This window comes from Protopterus annectens, chromosome 2.part0, assembly GCF_019279795.1.
Source record: "Protopterus annectens isolate FY-2018-M chromosome 2.part0, PAN1.0, whole genome shotgun sequence".
Classification (NCBI taxonomy): domain Eukaryota; kingdom Metazoa; phylum Chordata; order Ceratodontiformes; family Protopteridae; genus Protopterus; species Protopterus annectens.
In genome coordinates, this window is record NC_056728.1 from 765,878 (window position 1) to 782,499 (window position 16,622).

Consider the following 16,622-nt stretch of genomic DNA (forward strand, 5'->3'; position numbering starts at 1 on the left):
GTTGATAGCAGATGGGAACGAGCCTTCTAGCAAGTGGGGTAAGGAAAGGTTTGATTCTGTAAAGAGAGACACATTTTTTATTAATGGTTTTGATAGTTTGATTGATATGCGCATCAAACTTCAGGTTGTTATCAACTATGACACCCAGTAGTTTAGTTTGGGCTTCTGGGGAGAGGATAGTGCCATTGTTAGCAGTTATGTTGAAGGCTGGCAGGGGGGTCCTGCATGTGGGGGAGAAGAGGAGCAACTTAGTTTTGTTGGGGTTTAGGATTAGATGTTGATTGGAGAGCCATTTTTCCACTGTATTGAAGGTAATTTGGGTTAATGTGAATAAAGTAGCTGGTGAGGTGTCAGAACAATTCATGGTGGAGTCATCCGCATATTGAATGTAGGTACCATCTGGGATGACTGAATGAAGGTCATTGATAAAGATGGAGAAAAGAAGGGGTCCTAGTATCGAGCCCTGGGGGGACTCCTAATGTGATGGGGTAGGCAAAATGATTGCTTGTCCTGCCATAGGATTGCCTGTTGCCTGCCCTACAGGTAGGATTGAAACCATTGGAGTGCATGGTTGTAAGGAGAAGGCCTTCAAGGTATTTATAAGCATTTTGTGGTCAACCATGTCAAAAGCCTTTGATAGATCTAGAAAGAGTGCTGAGGATATTTTTTTATTATTGCGGTTGTGGTTAATGACGTTAGAGAAACAGAAGAGGGCAGAAGTAGTACTGTGGTGTAGCTTAAAGCCATGCTGAAAGTTGGTCAACAGCTTGTTCTGTGTGAGGTAGTGCATGAGCTGTATGTGTACACACTTCTCCATAATTTTAGCTAGAGGTGACAGAATAGCTATGGGTCTAAAGTTTGACAGTTCAGTGGAACTACCTTCTTTATGGAGAGGTATGACATGGGAGATTTTCCATATAGTGAGTGCAGTAGCTTCAGATATAGCTCTGTTGATCAAGATGAGATGGGATAGGCTATGGTGTCAGCAGCCTTTTGCAGATAGTCTTCTGGGAGGAGGTCGGCAGCCAGGGTGGTGGGTCTTAGTTCCTTAAGTAGGGCATGAATAAGTTGAGTAGGTACAGGTTGGAAGGTAAAGTATGTTTGGGTACTGGATATGGCTACATTAGAATTAGAGCCATTGGGAGAGAGTTGACTGGCTAGAGATTGGATAGTCTCTGTGAAGAAGCTGTTGAAGTTATTAGCAATGTCTACTGGGGATTTTTGTTGGGAAGCTGAGGGAGGTAGAGTAGTTTGTTTATTCCTGCCCAGAACTTTTGAGGTTTGTTTTGGTGTTTTTGCAGTAGATGGTAGTAGTGGTTCTTTTTGTCTAAGGTTATGGATTTTTTGGTGTTATTCCTTAGCTGTCTGAATCTTAGTTGATCAAGTGGGGCTTTTGTTTTTTGTTAGGTGGCCCATGCTTTGTTTCTGAATAAATGGTTTTGTTATCTTTAGAAAGCCATAGTGCAGTATTAACTTTGGTTCTAATAGAACGGCTGGGAGCATGGGAGTTAAGAATAGCAAGGAATTTGGTGTTAAAGTATGCTACTGCTTCATCTAGGGGGAGACTTTTTAGTACTGACAAGTTGCATGCCCTGTTCATTTTGAAACTTGGTGAGAATAAAATTCTTGTTGTTTCTTAATGTTCTATAGGTGGGTTGGTAGGAGCAGTCTACTTTGAACTTGATCACATAGGTAAAAGTGCCCGTTTTATAAGATTGAAGATGGGTATTGACAAGTATCCAGTCTAGGGTACTTTCCTTGTTATTGGGTTTTCCTGTCCTGGTGGGGGAGGTTATGATTTGAGTAAATCCATAGAGGTTTATGTGGGTTGTGGGAGTTTCACAAGAGCAAGTGTTCCAGTCAGTGTTGAAATCCCCAAGAACAATTGTTTCTTGGGGTGGTTATTGGATAACCAATATAAGAAGTCTTCTAAGGTTCCTGTGTTCCTCCCTGGGGGAATGTAGACACAGACAATGTTTACATTTTTGTTTTTGTTAATTTGTAGTTTTGAGATAAGAATTTCAGCATTATTGAGCTGGGGTGGTTGTTTGGTGTCTATGCTGACAGATAGGGTAGACTTGTAAAGTATTGCTACCCCACCACCCTTTCTGGTGGTACAGTCTAGTCGAAACATACTATACCCTGGTGGCAGAATCTATTGGTCCTTGGTGGCAGGGTTCAGCCACGTTTCTGTTAGGCATAATGTATCTGGGGAATGAACAGCTAAGAGGGCATGCAGGTGCTGAGTTTTGTTATTTATGCTCCTAATGTTTAGATGGCGGGCCGGCAGTGAGCTAGGAGGTCTATTTGTTGGAGCTATGGTGGTAGGGGATATAGTAGGGGGATTAGGGCCAACAGGTGGGGATGGACCAGGGTTTGGGTGGATGTCGCCATCCTTTGTGAGGTTGTAGAGTATCTTGAGTATGAGTTTTAAGATTTTGAATAAAGTTTTGTAATAGTGTCTAGTTTTATGACTAATGTAACTAGGTCTAGTAAGATGGTAGTATTTAGGGGTTAAGGAGGTAAGCATGATGGGAGTGAGTAAGGGTGCATCATTATCTGTTATAAAAATATATAAGCTAGTAAAGATTCACTAAAAATGTTTTAAGGCAGAACAGTACTCTTTCAGGAATTTCTCATGCTTTTCTTGTGTTTGTAGACAATTTGAACCGTGTCTTTACATGGCTGGGCTTTGAGGTATTGGTGTACCGAGACAAGACTAAAGCAGGCATTCTGACCATCATGAGAGAAATGAAGATGAAAGATCATAGTCTAAGAGACTGCTTTGTCTGCTGCGTTTTGACACATGGAGAGGATGGTAGTGTTTATGGAACAGACGCACAGCTGGTTTCCATTCGAGAAATTACTGCTTTCTTTACCTGTTCTGAATGCCAGACTCTTACTGACAAGCCAAAATTGTTTTTTATTCAGGCCTGCCAAGGCAAGGAGTCACAGCAGGCATGCTTTCTCCAAGCAGATGCAAGGAGTTCAACCACACATACAAATGAGGTCAAAAGTATAATTCCAAATGAAGGGGATTTTCTTGTTGGAATGGCAACAGTGCCTGGTTATTTGTCTTATAGACATATTTGGAATGGTACCTGGTATATCCAAGCACTCTGCAGACACCTACGGATGTGTGTCCCACAGTAAGTACAAAGTTAATTTTCTGTGCTGGAGATATTGGCATATTTTTGCTTAGGCATCTCTGCCAGGAATGCTTAGTTAACATTTTTTGTGGCTCTCTTTACAGCATGGTATTAATTGCATGGAGTGTGCTTTTTCTCTTTCTGTAATATTTATGCCTTCTGAGCATTTTTACTGATGGCTGCTGTGCCATTTTAGCTTTGCTGTCATTTTCATAATTCCATACAAGCCAGTGAATTGTAGATTTGCTGTTTGTTTCTTAGAAATGTATTCTGCATGGTCAGCAGTGTCCCAAAGCTATTTGAAAGTAGTACTACATTAAGTCCAAGATGAACATTTGCACACACAAATGCTCAAATGTTTGTGCATATCAATATACGTATACATATGTCTATAGCTATCAATATATATTTTCTGTATATGTGTGTGTGTGTATATATATCTGTGTGTGTGTTTTTATAAGGGTCTACTTTAAAATGTCGACTTACCAGAGTGTCGACTTTCACATCCTCGAGACGACAATGTTGAATCTTCAAAATCCTGAACTCCCAAAATGTTGCCGGGTAACTAACCACTGGGCCACCAATAACTACAGTACGAATGGGAGGAAACCAAACCCACCAACATGGGTTAGGTTGAAGGTACTGTAACATTTTTAGGCATTTACTTCTTTAAATGCGGATTACTGCAAAGTAGACCATATAAAGTTACCTGACTTAGTGGATTGGTACAAATCAGAAGAAATTTCCACTTTACTTTTTGTCACAGAAAATGTAGGTTTTCTGTAAGATTAATTTTAAGGTAGGTGACGGTCTCTTGACTTTTATATACTTTTAAATGGGAGCATCAGTTTTTTTCTTTAGAGGTAAAATGTTGTTAAAAACTGTTTAAAACTACTTTTTGGGTTAGGGTAAGTGTTTGAAGTATTTTTTATTGCGTTTTTCTGGCAACAAGTTTTTTTTTTTGGTCACTCCACTTCACCAGTGGTCTAGCAGCTGCCTGCTTATTCTTCCATTAATCTGGTGGTGTTGGGGCTGGTTGTGGAACTATGCATCTAAGGGCTCATCAAGTCTGTGCATCCATCCCGGGGGGGGGGGGGGGGGCTACTTATGACCCACCATTTTTCCCCTCCCTTTGCAGACCTACTGTTATGCCTGGTGGGTGAGCATGGGACATGCAACATTAGCTCAGGGTCTAGTGCAGGTTCTATATCTTTTTTTAAGACATTTTCTAGTAAGAGAAAAGGGATTCCTCATTCCCTAAAGATATTCAAGACACTGAACCTGAGGGGGGAATGGGAAGGGACAGAGGTAATTTTATCTCCTCAAATTTCTGATTTGGATGTTGAGGAGAGTGCGGTATCTAATAGTCCCTGTGAATGATTCCTTTTCTCTGACACTATTTCCAGGATAAATCAGTTTTTCTGTGGGAAAAGAGTGATGTTTCTCGATCCCTCAGAAAATATTTGTTACAACTGGAATTACCAGAACCTTTGCCTTCTCCCCCATTTCTGCCTGATTTTGAGGATGTTTTTTCTTACAGCCTGCACCTTCCTTGAGAGACTGCCACCCCCAAATATAATTCCTCAGTCTTTTTAAGTTTTTATACACTAATCACAGAACTGATCCATCAGCTCTTGCCTTTGTAAATCTAGTTGCTTCTAAATGTTTTACTAAATCCCTTCTGACAGTAATAAAAGGTTTTTGGCAAGTTGGGGGAAAAAGTGTATGCTTTAGCACTTTTAGTTTTTAGAATTCTCAGTTGTCAGGTTCATATTTTGAAGTTTATCCTAACTAATTGTGAAGGTATGAGGAATGTTTTGCTTTCAGCTCCTTATTGTGAAGACAAAAATGCTGTATTTAATTTGGTTTACTCTATTTCGCAAGTCACTACCCATTGCCTAAAATGTGCATATGACTCTGTGGTATGCCTGTTCTATGGGTGCTAGTACTAGAACTGTGTTGAGGAGTGCCTGTGTTCTCAGAACCTCCAAGAGGATGTCTAGAATGAAATTTTGAATTATTCCTTGGATAGAAAACTATTATTTGGATATTTCTGCTGTAGAGGTCATGAATCAAATTTCTTCTCTCACACAGTTTTAAGTAATCTGTCAGATTTTTCAACCCTCTTTCTCTATGTTTTTCAAGTCTTTCTTCGCTAGTACATCTGACTTTAGCAAAAAAAAATAATAATAATAAACAGACCCAGCAGAATGCTGGTAAGCAGGCATTTAAAAAGCTGTGACAGGCAGGTTCCAAAAAGAAAGCAGCAACCTCCCAGCACAAAGGACAGTCCAATAAGTCAGCATTACTATGTAAAAGATGTACCCCTCTCCCATCAACTGACCTTTAATCCTCCCAGAAAGTGTGAACCTCCATTTCTCTCTTTGGAAGCAGATTGTTTCAGACAGATGAGTTCTGAATGTGATCAATCAGGGCTACAGGTGGCAAATTGAGCCTCTCCCTCCATTTCAGGAGATTCCTCCTTATCTCCCAGACCAAAGTATTCCCTTCCCTCCTGTCTTAAAGCACATGCTGTGTCAGGGGGTAACAGAACCTGTTCCTCTTCTTCTGTTAGGAGAAGGTTTTTATTCAAGAATGTTTCTGGTGCCAAAGAAAGAAAATTCTTGCAGACAATTCTGTATCTTTTCTTCTTAAACCAGTTTGGGATAGTGCCCAAATCCAAATGCTTTCACTTCACAACTTATTACCTGTTCTTCCTCATTTGAGGTACTTAGTAACCCTAGATTTAAAAGATGCATATCACATTCCTATTCATCCAGATTTCAAGCATTTCTTAAGGTTTTAACAGTAGCAAACAACTGCAAAAAGCACCAAGTTGAAAACAGCAAACGAATGAAGAAAACCAGGATCCAAACACTTGCCCAAAATTTAATAAAACCTCTAGCACCTTGGCAATAACCTTCCAAGGAGAATACAAAGTAGTAACTAATTCTCAAGTTTAAATACTAAAATCAATTAAACAATTTCAAAGTCACATAACATATAACTAAATTAAAACTTTCCAGTTACATTCTGCATTAATGCCACCAGGGGCCAGAGTACCATATTTCAATATAAACATTGTTTCTTTATACAAAAGTTTTTTCTTGTTGTCAAGACCATATTTATTAATAGGAATATGTTCTAAAACTGTACTTAGCAGACCCATTTGATTTCCATTGTGACATACTTTAAAATCCATAGCAACTGTACTTAACAGACCCATTTGATTTCCATTGTGACATACTTTAAAATCCATAGCAAGAGGGCTTTCTGGCTTACCATTTTTGGTTCCCTATTACAATGTCGCAGGCAGTTTGTCGGATGCGTCTTCATCAAACCGAAAAGCATGAAAAGGCAAAATAGCGAAGCGGCTTTTCAGCGAATTCTTTCCCTGGGAAAGAATTTGCTTGGCCGCTTTTGTTACTTTGCCATTTTTCGGCACAGTAGTACGACCCTGGATTTGGTATATTTAAGTAGGGGGGTGGGGGACACAGCCACCCCACATTATGTAAAGTTTTTTTTTTTTTCGGAAAAATTGCTGTTCTGAGGTTTCGATGTAAGCTTTCGCTTACATGGGGTCGATTATTTATCGTTCGCTGTTGTCAGCCTGCTTAACATAATATAGACCCCCATTTTTGATATCCCTGATATGCTCCTGAACTCTTAGCTTGAAAGCCGTCTTACTTTCACCTATATAAAACATGCCACAAGGGCATTTGAGTGTATAAATAACACCTTCTGTGTTACAAGAAAATATAGCATTTGCCTGAAAATGCACTCCATTAATATATTTAAATGTCCTGCTAGCATACTGGCATGTAATACACTTGCCACAAGAAAAAGTACATACTAAAGTAGGATTAACACTTATCCTAGAGTCAGGTATGGAAACCCAGTGTGGACTAATATATCTTTTATACTCCTACCCTTTCAGTAAGAAAACATCAGAACTTTATGTAAAATATTTACAAAATCTAAAGCCCTAATAATATTGGCTCATTTTTTCACTTCATCCGAGAAAAAGTCATAAGTAATAACTACATATATCTTTCTGAAGTTATCACTTAACACCAGGTCTAATAAGCTCTTTATTCTGCCCTCTGGTTGGCCGATCACAGATATTCTTTTTAACTTTATCCAGTGAGACATGACCCATATTTTTGTCATAGCCTCTCCTAACAAATAGTTCAGCTGTTTTACAAGGTTCATTTTCCAACTCATTACTATTATTACATACCCTTTTTACTCTAAGGAGTTCTCCATAAGGGAGAGATTTTAAAAGGTGGGGAGGATGACAACTATGGGCATCCAAAAAATGGGCGCCATCCTCAGATTTTCAATGTACCTTACTAATAATTTTCCCATTACAACCTCCTTCTAAACAAATGTCCAAAAAAGTTACTTTATTGCCCAGCTGAAAACCATCAAATTGTAACTTAAATATTTTGTCCTGAAGATTATTCATAAAACATCTAACCTTTTTCCTGACCCCCTTTACAAATGAAAATTAGGTCATCGATAAATCTATAATATCTGGCCACATATCTTTTATAAAAATCTTTTTGATAGAGATAATCCACTTCGAATAATCCCTTCATAGGTTCATAGGTAGGTAGTAGGCTATCGGCCCAAGGGCCTACATAAGCCTAGCCAACAAGGTTCCCTGGCTTACGCTACCCAAGAAAGTTATTTTCCTGTGCCACTGTCGAGCAGAGACACAAGTGATCCCCGGGGTGTATTTCCTATTTCCCATCCACTCAAGATTTTTCTTGAAGAGTGCTAATGAAGAACTTTGCTTGACATGGATGGGTAGCCTGTTCCAGAGTATGGGAAGTCTCTGGGACAGGAATCTATCCCTCCAGCATGTCCTGTTTATTGTGGTGACAAGGTTTAGGTCCCTAGAGCGTGTAGCTCGGAGGGATTGGGATTTCTTTAGGTGTAGCATGTTCAACAGCTCTGGGTTTGACATAGCTTTATTTGTTAGGCAGAGATCACCTCGGAGTAGGCAATATGCTACGGAGTAAAGCTGGAGTTTTTTGAGACGGTCAGTGTAGGGCATTTGTTTGAGGCCAGTAATCCTCTTTGTGAGGTACTTCTGTGGCCTTTCCAGCTGCTGCAGATGTCTTGTGAGGCACATTCCAAAAGGGGCACTGTACTCTATAATGGGTCTAATGAGTGTCAAGTAGAAGGGAACAAGGACCTCTTTTTTCCTGGATGAGAACCCTTTTATGATGTGTGCCACGTAGAAGGACTTCCTGATACTGTGGCGATGTGACTATGGAAGGAGAGACTACTGTCTCACCTGGGTCCCAAGGTCTCATCACGCATTCGGTGTTAAGTAGATTGCTGCCTGTGTTGGTAGTTCATGGGTACAGAGTTTTTACCAAAGGGGATGACACTGCACTTTTTGGCATTGAGCTTGAGGCCATGGCTCTGACACTAGGTATCTGCCTCAGTGAGGCCCTTCTGTAGGATGTCCACATCATTTGGGGACTTCAATATGGCTCCTAGTTTGCAGTCATCTGTGAACTTCGTTAGCCAGAGGTCTTCTGTGTTAGCCTGTACTTTAGAGAAGTAGATAACCAAACAGGAGAGGTCCCAGGACGGAACCCTGTGGTACTCCACTTGTCACTGCTTTGAGGTCAGATTTGGAGTCTGCAACTTTTACAGTGTGGGTTCTGTCAGTGAGCCATTTGGCAACCCATCTTGTGACATAGGGATTTATACCTAGTTTAGAGAGTTTAGCTATAATTCCAGAATGGGGGATGGTGTCGAAAGGCTTGGCGAAGTCAAGATAGGTTGTGTGAACCACCTTACCCTCATCCATGGCTTTGGTGGCTGTCTCAAAAAAGTCGATCAGGTTCAGGAGGCATGATCTGCCTTTCACAAACCCGAACTGGGTGGGATCCAGAGTTTGGAGGTTACCAGTGTCTTTGTTTGAGTTCCATGATGATACGTTCCATGGCCTTGCAGACCAGGCTTATCAGGCTAATAGGTCGATAGTTCCTGGGATCAGTGGTGGCTCACCCCTTTGTGGAGTGGGATAACTGTTGCTGTGCATCATTCAGTGGGCACAAAGCCTGATGCGAGGCTATTATTGAACATGGTGCTTAAGTGGGGAGCTAGTTCATTCTGAAGTTCGTGTAAAACGCAGCCTGGGATGTTGTCTGGTCCCATGGATGCTGTGTTTTTGGCTTTAGAGAGTGCAGCTTTTACCTGTGTAGTTGTGATTACAGGGACTCTGCATTCTTCCTGTATAGATATGGGCCCTTTAGGGGGTGAGAGGGGGGGGGGTAAAGTTAGCACTGAACCTATCTGCCAGGATATTGGCAATATCAGTTGGTTCTGTAATTTTCATGCTTTTGTGCTGTAACTCCGATCTGGGTGTTGCCATCTAGATTCTTGACATAGCTATAGAATGCTTTGTGGTTGTCCTTGGATTTAGTGGCGATTTTGTTTTCGTAGCTAGCTTTGGATGATCTTATAAGGGATCTCGGCTTCTTACTGAGCCTTACCAGGGAGCGCCTCCACTCATGGGATTTTACTCTCTTTTGCAGCAGTTTCTTCCTTTTGTTGTAGTTTATTTATGGCAGGTGACCACCAGATTGGCTTCCTTTTTTTTGGAGGATAGCATCTTGGTTCTGTTTGGGATAGCACGATCCATGCACTCGTGTATGTGCGTATAGAGTGTATTTGTGTAGGATTCAGCAGTTGTAACTGTGTTGTCCATCATTTCTGGAGCATTTCTCATTCCTTTGCTGATGTAATTTTCTGTGTTGCCAGCCCTTTTTCCCTTCTGGAAGGACTGGTTCAAGTAACATGGGTCCTGAGCTGCTGGAAGTCCAGAATAATCTCCCGACTTGCTGTCCCATTCCGTGGAGACTTCTGAGCCCACACTGGAGCCAACATTATGCCTCAGATCATCTTCCTGGTCTGAAAACCAAATGCCCCTTCGACGTCGCTTCTTATTGGTTGTCCTAGAAAATGCAAGGCCACTATTATAATCCTTTAAATAGCGGTTTAATTTATACGTCTTGGTGTTTAATAGTGCTTTCTCAAAGTCTGTTAGCTTATTTTGAATATCATTTAGGCATTGCTCCATGCATTCCAACACCCAACACATTATAAAGGGACTCACAAGTTGCTGCAATTTCTTCTTGCAGCTTTGTTTGAGTCTGTCCCTTTCCACTAATATATTAATCCATTCAGTGGAGCAACGGTGAGCTGCAGCTACCCACCTAGCCTGAAAACATTTGTCATTTTCATCTTGTAAATTGAAGGGTGTGGTAGGGTTTTTAAAGGCCCTCAGGCCCTGCGGTGTTATGTCCAGTTCAGGATATCTTTGTAAACTGAGCAAATTAAGATGTACTGCTAATTCTTTGGACATAAGTTGGTCCAACTTTTCAAATACCTCCTTGGTTTAAGCTAGTAAAATACCACTTACCCGCTGTCCTATGGAGGAAAATGGATTACTTATTCTTCTTTGCTGTTCATTTTGTAAGAACGTTTTCCAAGGTATGGTGGTCTGGCCTCCCTGAGTTTAACTGATCATTAACTCGGTCACCCAGAGACATGGTGAATTGATCTATAGTCCTCTTACTGGAATCCATAATGTCTTGCCTAAAAATCTTAGGCACATTAAGTGAAGGATCACTGGACATGGCAAAAAACAGTAACAAACAATTGCAAAAAAAAAAAAAACAAGTTGAAAACAGCAAACGACCCAAGAAAACCAGGATCCAAACACTTGCACAAAAGTTTAATAAAACCTCTAGCGCCTTGGTAATAGCCTTCCAAGAAGAATACATAATAGAATTTAATGCTCAAGTTTAAATACTAAAATCAGTTAAACAATTAAACAATTTCAAAGTCACATGACATATAACTAAATTAAAACTTTCCAGTTGCATTCTGCATTAATGCCACTAGGGGCCAGTGTACCATATTTTAATATAAACATTGTTTCTTTATACAAAAGTTTTTTCTTTATGGCAAGACCATATTTATTAATAGGAATATGTTCTAAAACTGTACTTAACAGACCCATTGGATTTCCATTGTGACATTCTTTAAAATGCATAGCAAGAGGGCTTTCAGGCTTACCATTTTTGATATCCCTGATATGCTCCTGAATGCTTAGCTTGAAAGCCCTCTTGCTTTTGTATTCTCCTTGGAAGGCTATTGCCAGGGGGCTAGAGGTTTTATTAAACTTTTGTGCAAGTGTTTGGATCCTGGTTTTCTTCAGTCATTTGCTATTTCTTAAGGTTTTGTGTGTCCAGATTCCATTATCAAGTCTTACCCTTTGGGCTATCCACTTCTCCAAGTGTCTTCACAAAGTGCCTAGCTCCTGTAATAGACCACTGCAGGATATTCACATTTTTCCTTATTTAGACAATTTGCTTATATATGCAGAGTCTTTTTCAAAGGGTCCAGAATCAGTCTCTCTCTCTCTCTCATAAGGGATCTTCTGCACAGACTGGGATTCCAAGAGAATATTCAGAAGTATTTTTTGATTTCTTCTCAATGGATTTTTTTTATGAAGTGTCAGCTGAACTCCTCAGTACAAAGAGCTTTTCTTCCATAGGAAAAAATAAATATTTAGATATATTTCCAGTCACAAGTCCATCTCAGAAAAGGAGTTTATCAGGATTCATGGTCTCATGGCTTCCATAACTCTCATGGTACCTCTGGCAAGACTCCACATGAGAAAGCCACAATGGTATCTGATATCTCTGTGGTCCTAGCATCAACACTCATTGACTTTTCAAATTCCAGTTTTAGAAATTGTGAAAAGGGAGATTGCTTGGTGGAGATACCAAATTTCTCAAAATCAAGATTTCCCATTTTCCCCTCCTGCTCCTGTATAGTCAAGTCACAGTCAGTGCCTCAGACTTTGCTTGGGAAGCAGTATCAATGGGCATAAAAATGCAAGGATTTGGAACAGATAAGACCAACCAAAACATCAGCATAAAAGAGGTGTTAGCTCTTATAAACACCCAACTGTCTAAATTGTCTGTTGTTCAGTAAACTTCTTTGGGTGTTTACAGACTACACCACAGTGATGTGGTACATAAATAAGCAAGGGGAACCAGATCTTACTCCCTGTGCAGACTAACTATGTTAGCTTGGGATATAGTTTTACAACACAGTCTTAGTCTACAAGGATCTTGTATCCTGTCAGAGCAAAATTGGATAGCAGACAAGGTGAGCAGGACAAGGACAGACTATCACTAATGGAAACTGAATCAGGGGGTCTTCCATGATTTGATCCATCTGTGGGAACACCAAATAGATCTTTTTGCCTTTTCTCCTTACAATCAACTGGAAAAATTCTGCACCATGACTCCATGAAGGAAGACCTGGAAGATTGATGTCTTTACTTTTCCTTGGACTGGAATATTCCTTTATATTTCCACCCTTTCCAATGAATTCCAGGGTACTTCTGAAATTTCAGGAGGACTCCAAAAAGATAATTTTGATGACACCCTTCTAGCTGAGGCAACAGTGGTTCCTTCTTTTGGAAATGGCCATGGGGCAGTTGCCAGAAGCTTCCTCACAGACTGGATTTTCTCGCATAAGATCCAGGGGTGTTTAATGCATCCCACCCCTAAGCAACTGGATGATAGAATATTAGTATCTTTTAGGCACCTTTTTTCCTGAGGACATGCAATGGTTATTGCTGGAGGCAAGAAGCCTGCTACTAGAAAACCATACATTAACAAATGGAAAAGGTTTTGTTGGTGGTGCCAGCAAAAGAACGATCACTCGCTCACTCAGGGCTAATTGTTTCTGTCATTTTACAGTACTTGTGTGTGTTGCTGTCCTATAGCCTGTCTTACTCCTCAGTAAGGGTTCAAATATCAGCCATTTCAGCATGTGTGCCTATGGATCTCCCTCTTTCAATGCAGTCTCAAGTGAATATGGTTTTGAAAAGTGCTCTCCTGGAAAATCAGTGGCTCCTCCTTTCTCCATTTGAACCAGCTTATCAGGCAGACTTTTGAGGCTCTTGATATGGAAATGGTCTTACTCATTGCTTTGACCTTTACAAGAAGAGTATCTGAATTGTAGGATCTTATTGTGCATCAGCTTTATCTCATTTTCCATAAAGATAGAGATTCATTGAGAACTAATCCTTCTTTCATGCCTGAAGTGGTGTACGAGTTTACTATCAGCCATTCTGTGTACCTAAAAATGAGGGGGAAAGATACTTCATACCTAAGGATGTCCACAGACAAACTTGGGTACTACATTGACAGAACAAAATTTTTCAGAACAATTGATCAGTTGTTTATTTCTTGGAAGTGTAAGAGAATAGGACAAGCTGTGTCAAAGTAGATTGTTTTCAAATGGTTGTCTCAAGCTATTACGTATTATTCCCACCACAAGAAAACTGTTGCAGGCAGGGTCAAGGCTCACTCTACCAAGGCCTTTGCGTAATCTATGGCTTTTTGAAAAGTGCGGGATTCTAGACATATTCTAGAAGAAGCATTATAAACTAAGTTCCTTCTCATGGTGTAGGACAGGATTTGCTAGGATCACTGTCCAGGGACTCCTGGACCCTAATCCTTCCTCCACCCAGTCTTTCTAAACTATAGTAATCTACACATATTGCATAGGCTACAGCAGCAGTAATCACAATAAACATAGTACATTTGTGTCAGTAAACTTAGCATAACAGTAGATGATTGAATGTTAACTGCACCAGTAGCCACTCCCTCCCTCCACCCCCCTTTTTTATGTATAATTTTTTGCCAGGGTCTGGACAAGTATTCTTTTCCTTTCCTAGTGCTGTCCACTCAAGACTTTAGCCTCCCTCTCTCTGCTGTCATGAAAGCTACAAAGGTTTTGACTAGTGGTTTAGGTTCGAGTGGAAGATGCCATAAAGCTTTGGAACTGGTCATCTCTTATATCTTATGCAGGATATAACTTATGTAGCTTTTAGTGTACTAATGCAGTGATCAGAACCGGAACATGGTCAAATGGAGCCCCAGGCAGGATCAGGGATCAGCCCCCCCCCCCATGCAGCCCTTACAGTGCTCCATTGCTTGGCTATTTCTCCCCAGTTACCATAAACACTGTTCCTGCCTATCAGTGTGCATACTGTTTTCTGATTTACTTCTACAATGATCACAGATACTTGGAGTTAGTTTAAAAATGTTATTTCAAATTTTATAGCACAAACACTAATGGACATTTGCTAAAACAAAGCATTACTGTCTCAAAATGAAAACAGACTTAGCATTGAAACTTCCATGCCCTTGAAACTCACATTCATTGAAATGGCATTGAAACCCACATTCAAAGAAAATGCATTTGGCCAGTGACAGATGACGTTTATCTTTGGGCTGTTTTCAAATCATAGGCCCCTTGCACACATTTGTAAGACCATGCAAACATGCAAGAGTTATATTCCTACAGCACCACTTGTTAGATCATGTTTTACATTTATAATTTTGAGTGTTTTTCCAGTAAGCTGTAAACAAAACTCCTCGCCCGGATGGCAACTGCAGGGCCAAAGTAAAGGTAGCACCACAAAAGAAAAGAGGCCAACAGATTCGAAGAAACAAACATTTATGACGGTTTCGGTCTAATGACATTTCTCAATGTAACAAACACTAATCCAAGAGCCTTAAATAAATACATGTGACCAAATTCAAACCCACCAATCAAAAAGGTATGTACACCCAAAAGAATAAAGGTATATATATAACCAAATTAAATATAAAAAAATCTAATCACATTTATATGCAAATAATAATCAACTGACTGTGACTGACCCTGAAGTCAAAACAATGAGTACAAATGTATTGTATACAAATAATCGATTGTACATTATGGAGTCACCTAAATATAGGTGTACATATATCACTAACATCATGAAATCAGTATATAAAATTGATGGTGTAAACACAGATAGAAAAAAACGACTGGTCAGTATATAGGTTACAAGAGCTTAGTGATATAAGATGTTGTCTCTCATAAAATATACAAAAATCATTATTTATAAATGGTCATTCAAACCAGGGGGAAATAAACCCCCTAGGTTAATGATCCAGGATCTCTCTTTTTTATTAAGAATGTCATACCACTTATATTTAGAGAATTTAGAATCAACAATTCTGTCAATAATCGTGAATGAAAATTTAGCTGTATTGTGAGTCTAAACATGTTTATATAGTGCATTGGTTGTTACCTTGTTGCGTATATTGCTCAAATGTTCTGAAATTCTAAGTTTAAATAGCCGAGAAGTTTGGCGAATATAGAAAGCTGAACATTGGCACTCAGCAAGGTATGTTACCCAATAACTGTTACAGTTGGACAATGTGTGGATTTCAAAGAGTTTAGAGGTGTTTTTACTAGAGAATTATTTAGTTTTTAGTACATATCTACAGAAGATACAATGTTCATATGGATAACAAGCATAGGCCGTGAATCCCCCCAAGGTCTTTTGTATTTTCTCATGAGAGTGGATCGGTACAGAGTTTTTATAATGACTGAAATGGTCCCCTAAGGTGACTCCCTTTCTATAGGAGAATTTGCATCTATCATCTAAAATGTTAACAAGATGTTCCTCAGCAAAAAGTATGTCCCAATATTTATTAATAACCTGAATCAACAATTTAGTATTTTTACCATATGTTGTGGCAAACCTTATCTTGGAATCACCCCTAGACTTAGATTTGCCATAGGTCTTAAGCTGTTCCCTGGGCATACTGTTCACAAGATGTTTGATTCCAGCCAAATGCTCTTCCAAATAGCCATGTTCCACAAATCTGTTAGTGAGATCATGATCACAATTTCAAGCTCTACTTTATTGGAGCAAATTCTTTTATTCCTCATATATTGGGACTTGGAGATATTCTGCATAATGTGACCCAGATGACAGCTGGGAGGCATGCAATAAAGAATTGGAACTATGGGGTTTTCTATATACTGTGCTAGTTAATGTTCCATCAGACTCATTTTTAACCAACACATCTAAAAAAGAAATAGATTTCTTGTTTGCAGCCACCGTAAATACAATGTCCCATTTGTTCTCGTTGAGATAGTCAAAAAATTCATTCAATTAAGTTATATCGGACTTCCAATCCATCCAGCAGTCATCTAGGAAACTACGCCAAATGTCTATCTCATCCAAATAAAGATGATAACTCCTGTCGTATATAACCTGATGTTCCACAAATCCCATGAAGAGATCTGCATATATGGGAGCAAAGGCAGCTCCTATAGCAGTACCTCTGATTTGTAGATAGTATTGTCCATTGAAAAGAAAAACATTCTTTGTCAAAACTAGTTCTATCAAACCCAACAGAAAGTTATTAAAGTCAGTGTTGTATAAATTGAATGTGGTAAGCCAGAAATCAAGCGCCATAAGCCCAGCCCAATGAGGGATACTGGTGTATAATGCTGTCACGTCCAAGGTGCAGAAGAGCCACCCCTCCTCCAACTCTTGAGTTTTCAATGATATTG

The 16,622-nt window shown here is 39.7% G+C and overlaps 1 protein-coding gene across 1 annotated transcript in view; it reads left to right on the forward strand.

Annotated features, from left to right (window-relative positions):
* Nucleotides 1-16,622, forward strand: part of LOC122792910 (caspase-8-like) — a 743,641-nt gene that overhangs the window by 665,403 nt on the left and 61,616 nt on the right. Inside the window, exon 8 of the mRNA XM_044060467.1 lies at nt 2,660-3,149. Coding sequence (XP_043916402.1) covers nt 2,660-3,149 — 490 coding nt within the window. The remainder of the gene's footprint in view (nt 1-2,659; nt 3,150-16,622) is intronic.